Genomic DNA, 18412 nt, shown 5'->3' on the forward strand with positions numbered 1-18412 from the left:
GTTCATAAAATGGTTCTTGTTCCAAAGTTTGTGTTGACTGCTTGTGAATCTTTAAACTTTAATGTCTTATGAGAAATGTTTTCAATTCTCATTGCAAGCACTCAGATCATAATATCACTTATGTATATGCTTTTATTGAACAGATTGTATTGTAAACACTAAACGAAAACAATAACCTGTTAAGGGATAGTTCACCCTAAAATGACAATTCTGTCATCATTTACTCCACCCTCAGTTGTACCAAACCTGTATGAATTTCTTTGTTCTGCTAAACACAAAGGAAAATATTTGAAAGAATATCAGTTATCAAACAGATATAGCCCCTCATTTACTACCATAATAGGAAAAATAAATACTATGGTAGTCAATGGGGATGAGATTTGTTTGTTTACTGACATTCTTCCAAATATCTTCCCTTGTGTTCAGCAGAACGAAGAAATTCATACAGGTTTGAGGGTGAATAAATGATGACAGAATTTTCATTTTTGGGTGAACTATCCCTTTAAATTTACAATCTGGTTGTTTGGCCTTAATTTAGTCATTCTATTTTGTCATAAAATAAGGATGACTATCATGCATTCTAGTGCAGAGTAATTCACCAAAATATAGATGATGTCACACATTTCTTCATCCTCCCTTTTCAACACCAAACAGGACATTCTTACCACACATAGTGCATTGTGGATACAAAGTAGGCCTGTTAATGCAAAGTGCTCCTGCTCTTGGCAGGAATTATCCTATTCAGAGCATGTTGTCTGTGTCAGTTGAATAGAGGCAGTGAACACTGAATGAAGAGAAACCTTGTAAATAAAACTGTTCTCCATCACATTAGCCCTGCTGCTGCACAACAAAGACTAAGACTCAAGATTCTAGTCAGATGCACCAGTGGACACACCTTCAGAAGTCACATTTTAAACAGATAATATAAAAGAATGAATGTTTGGAATACTTCCTCATTCAACAAAGATTAAAAAAAAAAAGATAATTAGTGCATGACGTGCTGTGCTTCTACTCTAATCTACAACAATCTACAGTTTGTTCAGTTAATGAACTTGAGCGGTTGAAAAGATAAAGTATGTGCACGTGCACACACACACACACACACACACATATATATATATATATATACATACAATGTTTCTTTGACAATACTGTAACTAACTGTTTCTATTAGTGGGGATTATAGAGAAGTCTGGACTCTTGTGAAGGAAAAGGCTGGGTGGAGGGGTTGCCCTTCCTCCTTTGCCATCAGAATTGCACCAGGCAGACCCCAACTCTACTGATGGATAAACTGTTTGTTAAGTTTGTTGCCTCAGGAACGCTCCTTCTGTTTGGAATTGTGTCCATTCTACTCCTAACTGTACCTATACATGAACTGAGAGAGCCTCCGCAGTACATGGTAAATATTATTACTTATAAATTCTTGAAAATTAAACATTTAAAACATTAAACATCTTTCTTTCTTTCTTTCTTATCTCCTTCCTTCCTTCCTTCCTTACGCTAACTTGCATGTTTATGCAGTTTATCTTGATTAGAGGGAGGCAAGATTTTGGCAAATGATACAAATTAGGAGTGTGTTGTTTTGAGCACACACTAATATGCTGTGCTAGTTGTATAATGGGTTTTTTTCCTCTCATAGTAGTTCTGAATAGTACTTTACCAATGTATATACTTTGACATTCACCCTCAGATAGGAATTCATATCCAATCTCTGGGTCATAGGCAGCAACATCAAATCTGAAAGCCAGATCCTGAACCCCAAGTACAAATCTGAACTTACATTATAACCAGGTACAGTGTATTTAGTCAGTTTTGTAGCCATGGGGATGGGGGGGAGATAGCCTTCACATGGTAAACACTGATAAAAGTCATTTTGTTTCTTCCTATTGAGAACCCTGGAACAAATGAAGATGCACACTCAGAACAGTTTGTTATATCAGACTGTTCTGGGAATTGCATCTCCAGGAGTGCGTCATTGGTCACTAGGTACATGTAAACCTCTGGGAACTGTGGGTAAATAACTGCGTGACATGTCACAGAAACACATTATGTACAAAATCTTATAGTTATTGTACTGGAAATATGCTGGCTATCTCAAAATATAGTGACTTCTGTGAATAAATCACAGTCAGAACATTTGTTATGACAATACATTCTAATCACATTAAAAAAGCGAAGTGAACATGGATTTTTACATTTTTTGGGCTCTTTCTCTCTTCCATTGCAGTATGGGATTGTGCTGGATGCTGGCTCCTCACATACTGCCTTGTACACCTACAGATGGCCAGCGGACATGTTAAATGGGCACAGGCGTGGTTGTCCCAGCACAGCGAGTGTCATGTCAAAGGTCAAAGGACTTGCTGAAATTCGTTAAATTTATAGGCAGATTAATGGTGAAGATATTTGGCATACTGATAAACATCTAAACAAAACACAAAAGCACAAATATGCATGTTATGTTTCAAGATATTTTAATACAGTTTCAGATGCAAAGACTATACAATATATTTTCAGGCATATGAAACTTTTTCACTCTGTGCTCTTATATGCTTGTTTAAGATTTTCTCTGTTGTTTAGCTATATTTAAGTTTTTAGTAAAATAGTAAATAAATAAATATGTGTCTTGTGTTTCTTTGGTGCAGGAGAAGGGATCTCAGCTTATGCTGGTCAGCAGGGTGCAGCAGGCCGTAGCCTCGAGGCATGCTTGAAGCAGGCATTGCGGGAGACATTCCCCCAGAAAGACATCTAACGCACCCCTGTATATCTGGGAGCTAACTGCTGGCATGAGACTTCTGATGTTAGTGTGGTTTTTCTTCTTATGTTGCTACATGATGTTTGAATGTTTTATGCATACATAAAAAGAAAGTTTTTAAAGAAAACTTCTTTTTACAGACAGTTTCTGATGTCAAAAAGGTAATGTTGCTGCACTGTAAAAAACACTGGGTTTAAAAACAACCAAATTGCTGGGTAAAATTAACCCAACATGTGTTCATCCTATATTTACCCAGCAAATTGGGTTGTTTATTTAACCCAGCATTGTGTTGATTCATTTTTACTATAATACTATCTTATTTTTTTTCTTCATGCATGAATTAATGTTTAAAATCCTCTCAACTTTTTTTTAAATACTCCACACAACCACTGGTTTGCATGATATTCCTTTATTTGCGATCATATTTTATAATATAGCATATTTTATATCGTTTAATACATATCGCCTACATTTAAGCTCATTTAATAATATTAGAAGTAAAAAAAATTAAACATTTAGAAGAAATTCAAGAGTAATCGACCAGTCTCTGTTGTCCTGTTTCCACCGTAACGACGCTAGATCTCGTGCCGGAGATGGCTCGCGTTCGCGGGGGGGAACTGCTAACTTCAGACCGCCGCCTGCGTTTCCACTCGTAGCCGAAAAATGCTGTGACTGGCTCCAACCTGTCCATAACAATCAGTGTGCAGTTCTGGGAACATATTTTAACATCCTAAGTATTTATATTCTGTATCTTTTTGAATAAAATCAAAAAGTATGCAAGGTATCAGGCGTTTCCATCACGCGAAAGGGACCGATGCGACACACGTTAGGTGACTCACATCGCGGCCCTGTGTGTTGCTTTGCATAAAATTAAACGATATACAGAACAATAACGAATTTTTGGATGAAACGTACACAATCCTGTATGTTTACCGAAGACATGCACCAATTCGACGGAGCTGCACTGCTCTCTCCTGAAGAGGTCGCAAAAAGCCCGCGATAAATAATTTAACCCTGGGTTGTTTATGTCTGACCCAGGATCTGGGTAACACAAAACCTACCCAAACACTAGAAAAATAACCCAAAGAAATGACCCAAAAAGGCTCAACGCAGGACTTGGGTAGAAAATAACCCAAGATTTTTAGAATGTGAAATAATGTACATTTTCAGGAAGATTAATGGTAATATTTCGAGATATTTGAGAGCTGCTCACTGCAGAGCCATGGGTGGAGCGTGAAGTCCACCTTCCTCTCTTGGATGTACTGTAATTTGGGTGTTAATGGGTGAAGCTAGAAGGTCAAACACACACACCCGAACTCTACTCATAACTCTATCCCTCCACCCATTAGATCCACAGAGGTGCCACTGGACTAGGTCAAGCTCAACCCATGATATCCAGAGAGATGGAGCTGGATTTCATTTGGTTCTGCAGTGAGCAGCACTTGAAATATTTCAATATAGTTTTAGACACAAAGCATCATAAAATGTGAAGGGCAAAGTCTGATTTATCTACAATATATATTCTTCCGTATAAAACATTTTTCAGATCTATTCTGCCAAGACCAAACATATTAACATTGTCGTATCCATTACCATTGCCAAACACTCAGAGTTGTCATGACAGAAATTTAGTGGCTTAAGTATCCCAAAACCTTTTGGGACCAATTTAGACTATGTTTTGGCTGTAAATATTTATGTATATAATATTTGTGGTCTGCCCGAATGACTTTTTCACTTTTACTTTCACCAGAATAACCAATCCTGACAGAGCATCTCAGGTTCTTCAAGAAGTCAAACAAAAAATCAAATCCTTTCCATTCAGCTTTCGAGGAGCAGTAATTTTGAGTGGTCAAGAAGAGGGGGTTTACGGTTGGGTCACTGTGAACTACCTCCTTGAAAACTTCATAAAGGTACTTTCATACTGTTAGAGTACGATCTTTTCTTGTCAGTGAAACAGACCATATGAATTATACTTAAGCTTTGTCTCTTCTTTTTATAACAGACTTCTAAATATTTAGCCAGTGTTTTGATTTATGGTATTCTTACTAGTTTCTTAACTGCTTGGGGCCATCTAGTGGCCATTTTCTGTCTTTGTCTGCTCATTTCCACACTGTGTAGTATGGCTATGTGGGCCGGTGGCTTAAACCTGGCAGAAAGACAGTCGGTGCGCTGGATTTAGGTGGGGCGTCCACACAGATCACCTTGAGACCCCAGAGACAGTTGAAAATGAGAGAAACCATATGACCTTGCGTCTCTACGGCAAGAGTATTCCCTCTACACACATAGTTACCTGTGTTATGGTAAAGAAGAGGCTCTCCGCATGATCCTGGCCTACCTGGTTACAGTATGATGCATCACAAACCAAATAATAAATATATACTACAAAATTTTGTATTGGTGATAAACAAACTTTTTAGGGTTTTTATTTTGTCCTGTGAGTAAATCAGTTAACATAGTATGTGTTCATTTCAGTCACAGGGTAATACTAGCAAAGTGTACCATCCCTGCTACCCATCTGACTTCACTGATGTCTTCAAGCTGAAGGAAGTGTTTGACTCGCCTTGTGTGGTGTCAAGGAGACCCAAAAACTTACGACCCTCATTCGTGGATCAGAGTGCAAGGCACCGGGGACTACCAAAGCTGCCTTGGCAACACTTCTGAAATATTTTCCTTCCACTTCTGCCCCTTTTCTCAGTGTTCCTTTAATGGAGTTTTCCAGCCCAACATCAGCGGGGGCTTCATGGTGAGGGGCCAGAAATGCCCAAAATGGATCATATGAGTAGCATGAAAGCATCTTAAGCATTTTTCTTTCCTTTCAGGCCTTTTTCTGCCTATTTCTTCACTCACAGTTATCTCCAGCAAAGTACAGGGATAAAGATCAGCACCTCTGCTCAACTACAGGAGGCTACACAGGCTATGTGCAATATGACCATAGAAGAGGTATAATTTGTGAGTGTGTGTGCATGTGTGTGAGAGTGAAAATAGCACAATTTGCCAATAAATCACATAAACCTCATGATAATATGTCCATATCACACTTAAATAAAAAGATAAAGAAACCAGTTATATATTATTTTGCATTATTCTCATGACACTTTGCAATTCTCAAGCACATTTCCACCCCAAATCAATATTGTGTCTGCATTTATTTATTTAGTTTTTATTTTGTATTTATTTACAACCAAAATCTGGAAATGTTTGGACGTTTTTTAAATTTGAATAAAATGAAAACTAAAAGACTTTCAAATCACATGAGCCAATATTTTATTCACAATAGAACATAGATAACATGACAAATGTTTTAAACAGAGAAATTTTAAACTTTTATCCACTAAATGAGCTCATTTCAAATTTGATGCCTGCTACAGGTCTCAAAAAAGTTGGCACGGCGGGCAAAAATGGCTGAAAAGCAAGACATTTTGAAAAGATTCAGCTGGGAGAACATCTAACAACTAATTAAGATAATTGATATCAGGTTCTGTAACATGATTAGCCTATAAAAGGGATGTCTTAAAGAGGCAGAGTCTCTCAGAAGTACAGATGGGCAGAGGCTGTGAAAGAGTGCGAAAAAAGATTGTGGAATACCTTTAAAAACAATGTTCCTCAACGTCAAATTGCAAAGGCTTTGCAATTCATCATCTACAGTGCATAACATCATCAAAAGATTCAGAGAAACTGGAGAAATCTCTGTGCGTAAGGGACAAGGCCGAAGACCTTTATTGGATGCCCGTGGTCTGGGCCCTCAGACGACACAGCATCACTATCGGCATGATTGTGTCAATGACATTTACTAAATGGGCCCAGGAATACTTCAGAAACCACTGTGGTAAACACAATCCGCCGTGCATCTGCAGATGCCAACTAAAGTTCTATCATGCAAAAGGAAGCCATATGTGAACATGGTCCAGAAGCGCCGACGTGTCCCTAGTGGGCCAAAGGCTCATTTAAAATGGAACTTTCAAGTGGAAAATTGTTCTATGGTCCAGACGAGTCCAAATTTGACATTCTTGTTGGAAATCACGGGAACGCTGTGTCCTCCGGCTAAAGAGGAGGGAGACCTTCCAGCTTGTTATCAGCGTCAGTTCAAAAGGCCAGCATCTCTGATGGTATGGTGTGCATAAGTGCATACAGTATGGGCAGCTTGCATGTTTTGGAAGGCACTATGAATGCTGAAAGTATATAAATGTTTTAGAGCAACATATGCTCCCCTCCAGACGACGTCTATTTCAGGGAAGGCCTTGTGTATTTCAGCAGGACAATGCAAAACCACATACTGCAGCTATTCTACAGCATGGCTTCATCTTAGAAGAGTCGGGATGCTGAATGGCCTGCCTGCAGTCCAGATCTTTCTCCTATAGAGAACATATGTTGCTCATTACGATGACGACCAAGGAACTCTTCGGACAGCTGGAAACCTATATCAGGCAAGGAATGGGACCCAATTTCAAAACCAAAACTCCAGAAAACTCATAACCTCGATGCCGCAGTATCGTCTTCAAACTGTTTTGAAAAGAAGAGGAGATGCTACTCCTTGGTAAACATGCCCCCAGTTCCAAATATTTTGAGACCCTGTAGCAGCATCAAATTTGAAATGAGCTCATTTTGTGCATAAAATTGTCAAATTTCTCAGTTTAAACATTTATGTTATCTATGTTCTATTGTGAATAAAATATTGGCTCATGTGATTTGAAAGTCTTTTAGTTTTCAGTTTATTCAAATTTAAAAAACGTCCCAACATTTCCGGAATTCGGGTTATAGTTAGTTAAATTATTTTTGTTAGTTTGTTAGTTTTAGTATGTTAGAAAGTTCATTTTAGTTTTTATATGATATAACTACTATAGTTAAAAGTAGTAGTTCTAGCTCATTGTTGCACTGCATATCTGAAGTCCTGTAAATCTAATAATATCTCCTGTTCATTATAGATGACCAGGAAATCCCCCCACTTGAAAAAATACCTGAAGGATTATTGTGCAGTTGCAGTGTATATACAAGTGCTAATGCTTAGGGGTTATAGCTTTGATGAACATTCTTTCCAAAATGTTGCTTTCCAGAAAAAGGTGAGTTTATCAACATGGTGCTCATATACTTGTACATCACAGAACCAGTTTAACTTCTGAATTTGGCAAGACGAACCATTTTTTCGGTTTGCTTCTGATTAAAATGAAAAATGTATTAATTATGTGAATGTGCAGTATGCAAAACCACACCACACTTTCAGTCTCTACTCTGTTACAGGCAGGTGAGGCCTCTGTGGGCTGGGCTCTGGGTTATATACTCAGTGTGAGCAGCCTTCTTCCAGAGGAACCTACCGGGATCAGAAAGGGCTTGTGTCCTGCGGCATGGATCTGTTTGTTGATTCTCCTAACCATCCTCCTCACTGCCACCCGTCTGTTACATGGCTCTCCTAGTGATCTGGTGGAAAAGGAGGAATGGAGGTGTCTCATAGCACACTGTTATACAGTTATTTCTGTCTTGTTTTTCTGTTTGGGCAGGCTTATCTTAAAATAAGCTCCACAATGATGATATGTTTACATGAATAATGCATTCCTATATACTGTCTGTGATAATATTGCATCTATTTTAACAGAAAGACATTTGTTTGTTTTGCCACTGACAAATAGTTACTGACAGATATGATTTATGTGCTGCATCAACCATATGAAAGTTATACGAAATTAAATTCATGAGACAAGACATAAATAATACTAAATGCTATAATATATAAACATGATTTTCCATCTTTACTATGGTATACAACATTTGAACACTGTATTATGGTTCCATCACAGTTTTGTAAGTAAAATTGTTACTATTTCAATAGATTCCAGTTGATTTCTTAGTCTTTTTTTATCTTATGTGATACACTAATTAGCTTTATTGAAGGAATTTTATGTCTTTTCTGTCTCTCTAGTGTCTTCAGTGATCCCAAACTGTAGTTATACATCTCTATTTTTAACCAGTTCATATTTTTCTTCAGTTAATGTACAATAAGAAATTCATGGCACTTCACCTATTTCTCAGACTGAAGGAATAAATCATAATGTTAATAATTCACCAAGCTGAATTCATTTCAGAGACAGGTTACTGATTTTGCTTGATTTTACAGTAGTAATAATATCTGAATGCTTTTTTTTATTTTTTAGAAAAAACTATGCTTATACCATTGTAATGTTAATATAATTGCATACTTCATATAACATAGTGCGTATTTAATAACACGAAGGTTCGATTGAATTATAAGTATTTAATCTTCAATAACATGAAACACCAGATGGTGGCAGTAAGCATCTGCTCAATTCAGTGGCTGCCTAGCACGTAAAGAAACGTGATCCTACTGCGCATGCGTATATCACCTCCCTTAATATCTTAGCCATTGCCATGTAGAGCTCTTTGGCATTTTAGCTAAAACTGCTTCAGTTTTGATTTATTTCCAGGTTTAAAGAAATGTCCGAGCTTAAAGCTAGTGTATCGTGTTCTCCGCAGTGTGCGGAAACAGACAATATCAAAAATACAGACGATATCAATCCAGAAACAGTACAAAACACTAACACCAATATTTCTCAGGTTGAAGAAGGTGAGTCTATAAGTTGAAACCCTTCAAAAACTTCAAAAATGCAGTCATATGGAGTTTATTTGCATCGAATGTTTGTGTTTGAGTTGTTTGAGATGGATTCATGGGTGGTAATAAAGCTTAGCGAGCCAACAAGCTAGGCTAGGCTAAATATTAGTACCCATTATTCACCTTAAACAACCACCACAAAAATCCCTCTTTTTATAAAAGTCTTGCGTGTTTAAGTCGATTATCGGCTGAAAATACACGATAAGACACAAAACGTGGGTTGAATGAATCAGAAAAACATCGTGTACATCGATTAATTCGACGATTAAACCACAATCTAGCCAGGAAGCTAATGTATTTTTTATTTATTTATTTATTAATTTTTTGCCTATAATACTTATTCTGGAAAATAGTTTTGAAAAACAGTTCGTTTGTGCAAATTTTAAACGTTTTAGTTAGTTTTCAGTAGTTATATTTTTAACTAATGTCATTTTGTTTAAAGAAAATTCTAGTATCACGTTACATAGGAAAGCAATGTATATTTTCTATTAGACAATGGTACAAACAAATAAACATGAATCAAAATTTAGTTATTTTTTATGCAATGTAAGTATCCACAATCTTGTATAAAACACATTTGTGACTAAATTGTTTGAACTGATAGTATACAATGACACATTTAGGAACAAACAGCCTGAGTGAATTGATTCACCATTTTATGCAAATAATGGACGTGGAATTCATGTAAGTTTGATTTATTTTACAGTAACATGAACATCACTCTTTTATTTAGAGATATGTACATTACAGCAGTATATTCAATAAAACAATGGCAAAAGAAACCACTGCATGCACAAATTGTCTCTTTGTACAATATAATTTATGGGACGTTTTTAAATATCAGTTTCAATAATTTAGTTCTTTATAATCTTGTGTCTAGATTCAGTTGTAACATTTAAAGCTGTTGGTCTTTAACTGTGTTTGTGTTTTTTTTTTTATAATATAAAATTTTAATATTGGTCATTAATCAGACAAGCATAGCATGAAAATCGATGCATCCTTAATTCTGAAAAATTAAGTTAAAATAAGTTTTTTTTATTTTGACTAGTTCCATTAGTCTTGCACCACAAGATCCTGATACACTATTACTGGTAGATTTTGCTCACACAAATTGGCCTCATTCATGAAATGTAAGCAGAACGAATTCCTCTGTAAATCGTCTGTAAAACCATTCTTGCGTAAATTATCGTATTTAGATAAGTTCCAACGATTTATGTAGGAATGAATTCATGAACAAAATTCATTCTGTTCATGCTCATTATTTGTTAAATCACAATTTAGCCAGTTATACTGATATTTCTAAGAGATACAATACAGTACTCTCCATTTCTTTGTGACTAGTGTTACTGAATGTCTCACTTTGTATCTAAAATCTATTTCTAATCATAAATGTCATGCTCTATGAAAATCTGATTGGTAGAAATTTGCTAATGGGATCCTGTCTACACAAACCACATCACTCATGCTACCTTGCACAAAATTATGTTCAGATTATTTCAGAGCTTAAAGCAACCCTGTTTAAATGTGTACATTATTTTCACTTTTACTGTCTGGTTTTCCTGCAGGGTCTCAGAGTGACAGTGATTTTCTCAAAGGCTTGTTGACGGATAACTTCTGTCATGTGTGTGAAGCAACCCTGATTCACGAGTCCCAGAGAGTTTCTCATTATGAGGTTTGTGAAATCAAGTTTTTCTGTTTCAAGTTTTTCTGTTTCAAGTTCAGGGCTGCTGTCATATTTCTAACACTGCTTTCTATGCTACTAGGGGAAAAAGCATGCACAAAGGGTCAGGATGTACCTGAACAACAAAGCTAAAATGATCAAACCGAGCCAAGAATGTGGAGGCTTGTTGGTATGTAACAGATCATACAGAATATTAGGGCTGGGACAATAAATTGATGCATTACGAATCCAGAAATGATTCTGGATCGATTCTGAGATTTTCTGGATGCATCACGATTCTCTCTCGAATAGATTCTGAGCTTAGTTTTTAACAGCAGATTTAAAACATGCTTTAGAAACAGCTGTACTCTTCTTGCTTCCTATTCCTTACACCACTTGAACCTAAAATAATCATTCAGAAAGTTTGAAAAGGTTGAATCGAATTACAAGGATGTTTGCAGTGGGCTGTTTACATCAATCTCACATCATAAAAGCATTCTGAGGTGCAAGTACATTCTCAGACTCAACCGAACGCACGAGCACTCTTCTTCCTGAGCATTTGAGCATGCGGTTAAAAATTAGCCTAGAGCGCCATCTGCTGTTAAAAACTAAGCTCAGGATCGATTTGAGAGAGTATTCGGAAAATCTCAGAAATCAAGATGAATCGATTTATTGTCCCAGCCCTACAGAATATGCATGTATTGCTTTTAAAGGATTAGTTTACTTCAGAATTAAAATTTCCTGATAATTTACTCACCCCCATGTCATCCAAGAGGTTTATGTCTTTCTTTCTTCAGTCGAAAAGAAATTAAGATTTTTGAGGAAAACATTCCAGGATTTTTCTCCATATAGTGGACTTCACCGGGGGACAACGGATTGAAGGTCCAAATTGCAGTTTCAATGTAGCTTTGAAGGGCTCTACACGATCCCAGCTGAGGAATAAGGTTCTTGAAAAGATGGGTCAAATAAAAATGATATACTTTTTAACCGCAAGTGCTCATCTTGCACTGCTCTGTACGTAATCACGTTGTAAAGGTGAAAAACTCGACGAGCATTTGTGGTTAAAAAGTATATAAATGTTATTTTATTTTTTTAGAAAATGACAGATTGCTTTGCTAGACAAGACCATATAGAGCCCTTTGAAGCTGCACTGAAACTGCAATTTGGACCTTCAACCCGTTGGTAACTGTTGAAGTCCACTATATGGAGAAAAATCCTGGAATGTTTTCCTCAAAAGTGAATTTTTAAGCAGAGGTGGGGGTCTCGAATCACATGACTTGAGTCTGACTCGAGTCGCAAATTGAATAGCTAAATGAAGAAAATGACTTGGTTTCGACTTGAGGTCCAGTGACTCAAGAATTGACTTGAACTATATGACTCGACTTAATGACTTTATAAAGTAATTAAATTATTTTTTTATATATCATCGTAACATCAATTGATGAACAAACGGAACCACTGACACCAGTTATCAGAGTCTGTGTGATTGCGTGATGCTGCACAAGCACAGAAAAAAAAATACAGCGTGGTAAATTACAGAGGGTATAAGAAAATCTCCCAAGATCATTTCTTTTGGATATAAACACTTTGAAATTGACCATATTTATAAAGGGAGATTTGCTGTGTACATAATAATTGGCAAAGGATATCGGACTCGAACTTCATTCATCACTTCAAAAAGGAAAGCTACTGTATGTAAGCTAACCTGTTCGTTATAGTTAAATCAAGAGAGAATAATGGTCAAAACAGCATGCTTCTCTATACAAAAATATGTTTTCAATTGTAGCTTAAGGCTGACAATAGATTATTCGTATTGTGTGCTTTTTTGTTACAGAGAGGTCTGTCTGCAGAGAAGTTCTGCGAGCTGTGCAGCATGGTGTTCAGCTCTCCCACTGTGGCCAAGTCGCACTATGAGGGCAAAGTTCATGCCAAGAACATGAGAAAAACCAATCCTCCACCACCTGGAGGTGAGTAAAATCAAACTGGGTTCTGTTGAGTTTGGCTCGTCACCATTTTGAGCAAAACCACCTTTCAAATTATTCTACTTTCAGTGCCCGTCGTAGAATCCACATCTCCTGTTGCCCTCCCATCAGTGAATACTGTGCAAAATCCAATCAGTCAGGAGCAGAGCGACACTTCTGGTTTGGCTGATCAAGAGATTGACCTCAGTGATCCCAACAAGTACTGTGCTCTGTGCAGTGCTTCCTTCAACAACCCTCTGGTTGCTCAGCAGCACTACAGCGGCCGGAAGCATCAGCGGAACCAGTCCCGACAGGAAATGCTGGACCAGATGGGGGAACAGTCAGAACATGGTATACATTAAAGTACATCTATGTCAACCAAATTAATTAATATAAAAATTAATAAATGTTTTGATTTAATAATATTTATAATTTGCTTAATTATTTAATTTTGAATAAACTTATTTAATTATTTTAAATTAATTGTATAATTAAAGTATATAAAGCATAACAATTATTTTAGGAGGTCATATGTAATCCATTAATGTAAACAGATATGCTGTAGTCAATGGATGGTTGACTGATTTTAAAGATTCATATTTGACAATTTGAAATTTGCTTTATTTTCTTGTTATTAAACCCTATTTCTTGTACTATTTTGTTTTCCTCTCACTACACATTACAGTGAGCTCCCTGACTTGTCCGATTTGCTGTCTGACGCTCAGCTCAATAGAGATGTACCAGGCACACATGCAGGGTAACAAACACTTTGTCAAGTGAGTGACATTACTCTTATTAGTTATTTCATCTTATGCTTTATTGTGTTGCAGCCCCTAGGGTTTGTACCTTGTTTTAGGAGACTGAGGCCACATCCACACAAAGCCAGAGCTTTCCCTAATCTTTTTTTTCTTCCTCGCTCTAAAAAAAAAATTCCATAAGTACGGCGTCGTCTCAAGAAATATCTGCGTACACACGTAACCACTGAAACCAACTCAAATTGATGTGGTATACATGCCAGACCAGTATGTGGCTGTAATTCTGCCACAGAGATACACTAAAGACTTGGAGCATGTATACAAACTTTAGTAAAGCTTAGTAATAAAGCTTTATTTTAGTAAAGTTAATAGGCCCAGTAGCTTCTGCGGCACGAACACAAGCATGTAGTTTGCTATTGTTGTTGTTGTTGCTGTTACGTGACGTAGCATTGTCTGACTAGGGTCGAGACGTGGGGTGATGACCATCGTTTCACAAAATATACGGATTGGCTGTACACACAAAAACGTGTGTGTCGTTTCCAGATTTATCCACTCTGGGACCCGGTTTAAAAAAATAGCGGTTTCAGGCTCCCAAAATGCCGGATCCATCTGGACATAAACCTTAGTTTTCATTAGCGATAGGTCGATATATCGACCAGGCCGATTAGTCAGCCAATATTTTACATTTTTACATTATCGATATAACCATGAATGCTTCATGAATGAACTTCCAAGTGAATATGGTCTGCTTTCAAATATTTTAAAGTAAAAATGAAATCAGAATTAATCTAATTTACTTTCTAAATACGCCTTCATAGTAGGGCTGGGTGATAAACAATATCATATCAAGATTGCAATAAAATTTGCATCGATGACGACGATAAGCTCTGGATATTTTTACTCGATATGGAACAACCTATCACACAGCAGAAATAAACGCAACAACAGCCAGTCAGTGCATGTTTCTAAGAAGTGATTTCTGCGTTTCTCTGTGAATGAGTGCCGTAGATTCGTCTGATACATAAATGCTCACCATGTTTTCAGCGTCTGCTGTCTCAATATATGAGGGCATGAACACATGCCTGTTGAAACCAGAAGACAGTTCTGTTGTTCAGCATCTTATTTCATAAAAAAAAAAAAAAAATGCAATGGTTTTTTGTTGTAAATTGTTATATTTTCATTTGATTACATTTTAAAAGCTTGATTAAATTGTTAATGTTTATATACATTTGTATTAAATAATAAGACACCAAATCCCAAGAAAATAAAATGGAAAACACAGAATATAGGGAAAAATAAAATGGATTTCATGGGGCCTAAGTTAAAAGGTAGCTATTCTGTGGAGTTAAATTGTGTTAATTGTTAAAAAGTTAAAAAGTGTTGTGTTAAAAAGTTAATTTTCTTTAAAATGTTCATACATATTGCTATTACTTCTGCATTTTACTTATTTGCGTACGCTATTGTTAAACCCATATTGGTTGATCAATAGTTTACGTGCAACGATTTTAATCTTAATCTGCTTGTTATCAGCCATCTGAATCAGTGAAAGTGACTTCATTCTTTTTCATTCTTCTTGGTACTTAGAGAGAAGAAAGTTATTGAGCTGTGCAAATCTCAGAAGAAAGTGTATGACTCCTTCCAGGATGAGCTGGCTGACTACATCCAGGTGCAGAAGGCCCGGGGACTGGAGCCCAAAGCAGGGCTGGGCACTGTGGGACAAGCAAGCAAGGTTCTGGATGAGAGTGCAACAGAAGGTTCACTGACAGGAGAAGAGATACCTCATCCTGGCCAGTTGATACCCCACCCTGGCCAGTTGATGCCACATTTTCCGCCTCCTGGTTTCCCTCGACCTCACTGGCACCCACAATTCCAGTCTCAGGTCCCTCAGTTTGGCTTTGGGGTGACTGGCCCTGTCCCACCCTATCAGCCGGGATATATACCACATTCCCGTCCTCCATTCATACCTGGTCAACTATATAAAAAGGGGAGGAGCCCTGATTCATTTAGCTCCTCCTCATTCTCAGGCTCCTCCTCCTACACTAGCAGCAGTAGTGACAGCAGCAGCAGTTACGACAGCAGAGAGAGGAGGAGACGGAAGAAGAAGATGAGAAAGCACGGAAAGAGCAAAAGAGATCAGGAGGATGGGTCTGATACGGAAAAGAGAGGAAGGGAAGGAGTAGCGGAACGAGGGGAAAGGAAAAAGAGGCGGAAGGGAGACAGGAGAGGAAGTGTAGAAGGAGAAGATGATAGAAATAAGAAATGGAAGGAGAGAAGAAAAAGAGATAGAAGCTCTAGTGAAGATGAGGAAAGCAGAAGTAAAAGAAGACAAAGCAAGAAAAGGAGGAGGCATAGGGATGGACATCATGAAAAGAGACAAAAAGAAGAGGAGCTCTTGGAGAAACAAGAAGTTGAAGTGCAAAATGAGGAAGCACAGGGAAGGATGGAGGAACATGGGGAGGAAAGGACAGAAACAAAAGATGGCAAACAAAAACATAAAAAAGAGAAGAAAAAAGGAAAAGAGAAGACAAACCAAGAAGACAACAGGACAGAGGAGGAAAGGCTCTGGGATGAGACTATTCTTGGTGTTTTTTAAAGACTATTCGATGATGGTTTGACAGTATTGTTGTAATAAAACTGCACGGGACCTCAGAAGAGCACTGAAATCTCCTGGACCCATCTCACTATTTATGCTCTCTGAAGAACTCTTAAGGCCTTTCTTTCATACAGAAATTCATCTGCTCTCAATTCCTTTTTAAAGGATCAAAAAATGACAATTTTGTCATCATTTACTCACCCTCATTTATTTTCAACCCATAGGACTTTCTTTTTTCACTGGAACACAAAAGTAGATGTTTTGAAGAATGTTCATGGTACATTTTGCCAATGCAATGGAATGGAAGCTGTCAGTCTCCAAAAATATGTAGTCAATACAACTTATGCACTATATTCTGAATTTTAGTGAGGTACAGATCAAAATTTATGTTGATATTCACTTAAAATATTGAAAATGATTCCACATATTCAAACTTGCTGTGACACTCAAGAACCTACAGTGTTTGTCAAACACAAAGCTGTTATATTGTGTCAAAAGACTTCATATTGCAAGTGGTTTGAGCAACCTGGTACATTTAAAAGAGCAGTGTAAACATTATTCTAAACCTCCTCTTTTGTGTTCCACAGAACAAAGGAAGTCATACAAGTTTGGAATGACATGAGGGTGAGAAAATGGTGTGAAAATTGTCATTCTAGGATGAACTATTCCTTTGAATGCTCAGGACTACAGACTATATAGGATGTCTCTAGAGCTGCACTTCTCTCTTGGAGAAATCAGTAGAAATTTTATACCTTGTGATGTGATGCAAAAACACTACATGAGCCATCCACCCATGTATCCTTCAACTTGCTTCAGGCTTTTCATCAAATAAATCCCTCTCACTGTTTATATCAGCATAGATATAGTATTTATTGTTGAATGTTTTCTAAAAATCTCATACATGAACTTTTCCTTATGTTCATGACTTATTAGAAGCATTTCCACTTTTAGCCTCAAGGGGGTGCTGATTGCCAGCATGAACACTGTATCTGGATCAGCCTTGAAATGCTTTTCAGACCCTGACTTTGTGTTCAAGAAAGACGTCAATAATGAACGTCAAGAATAAAATGGAGTTGTCTGAATAGAGGTTAGATTTGTATATTATAAACATTTCCCTGTATCAGAAGAGCTGCAATCCTTTGTTTTGTTGCATTTCTGTGTGTGTGTGTGTGTGTGTGTGTGAAAGAGTAATGTAACATCAGCCTCATTCGATGCAGCAGCAGCATACAGGAATATTTTTGTTTGCAGGTCTAACAGGTGCAGAAGTTGAATGAGGACAAGACTACTCTGTTGACCTCTTTCTTGCATAGAGCTGTATTTCCCTTTTTGAGAGTTCAAACAATTATCACAATCAAGAAAAATTGTTGTGCTGCGTATCTGATATCCAATGGCCCCATTAAACAATTTTCAACTCAATTCTTGGTTTTAGAGAACTTTCTTAGGGAATATTTTTATTGTGGGACGATGATTGTGTTTCAGAGGAAATGATACTTGAAAATGCAGAACGCAAAATACATGATTCAGCCAAAAATGACAATTCTGTAATTTACTAACCCTTGTGTCTTTCCAAACTCATATGTGAATTGGGTCCAATATGACGATAAAAAGCATCATAAAAATGATCATAAAAGACTTGTGCACTGTCTTTTGAAACTAAATTATTATTTTTTTTAGTCATGAACACACCAAAAAATAGTTAGAAAATAGTTATTTTAAATTGCAAATATACACTGTAAACCCGAAAAAAGTTGGCAAAACTCAAAAAAATTCAGGTAATCAGTTGCATCAAAAATTTTAAGAAATTCAGAAAAACAGAACTGGCATATTTCAATTTTGTACTCATACATTAAACTTAAAATTATCATTTAACATTAACTTATGTTTTAAAGATTTATTTTTGCCTTTACTATGATAGGACAGTAAGCAGACAGGAAGTGAAGTGGGAGAGAGAGGGGGTGACGGGATCGGGAAAGGCCCGCGATCCGGGACTCGAACTCTAGTCGCCCAAAGCAAAATGCCGTTATATGTCGGCGTGCTGCCCAAAAGGCTAGCAGCGCCAACATCTTAAATTA

The 18412-nt window shown here is 37.1% G+C and overlaps 1 protein-coding gene, 1 long non-coding RNA gene and 1 pseudogene across 2 annotated transcripts; all 3 read left to right on the forward strand.

The window, feature by feature from the left end:
• Window positions 1–443: 443 nt before the first annotated feature.
• LOC127504323 (ectonucleoside triphosphate diphosphohydrolase 2-like) lies at window positions 444–5531 on the forward strand (annotated as a pseudogene).
• A 35-nt stretch (window positions 5532–5566) lies between these two features.
• On the forward strand, window positions 5567–8136 carry LOC127503863 (uncharacterized). The gene is made up of 3 exons (XR_007927235.1): window positions 5567–5692; window positions 7675–7809; window positions 7988–8136. It is a non-coding gene; the product is annotated as an uncharacterized LOC127503863 (long non-coding RNA).
• A 959-nt stretch (window positions 8137–9095) lies between these two features.
• LOC127504039 (zinc finger matrin-type protein 1-like) lies at window positions 9096–17756 on the forward strand. The gene is made up of 7 exons (XM_051878358.1): window positions 9096–9326; window positions 10937–11043; window positions 11135–11221; window positions 12866–12998; window positions 13083–13343; window positions 13678–13768; window positions 15332–17756. The coding sequence occupies exons 1-7, from the start codon at window positions 9197–9199 to the stop codon at window positions 16338–16340; spliced, it is 1818 nt and encodes a 605-aa protein (XP_051734318.1). The 5' UTR covers window positions 9096–9196; the 3' UTR covers window positions 16341–17756.
• Window positions 17757–18412: the final 656 nt, after the last annotated feature.

The sequence above is a fragment of the Ctenopharyngodon idella genome, chromosome 21, assembly GCF_019924925.1.
Source record: "Ctenopharyngodon idella isolate HZGC_01 chromosome 21, HZGC01, whole genome shotgun sequence".
In the NCBI taxonomy this organism is placed as follows: Eukaryota; Metazoa; Chordata; class Actinopteri; order Cypriniformes; family Xenocyprididae; genus Ctenopharyngodon; species Ctenopharyngodon idella.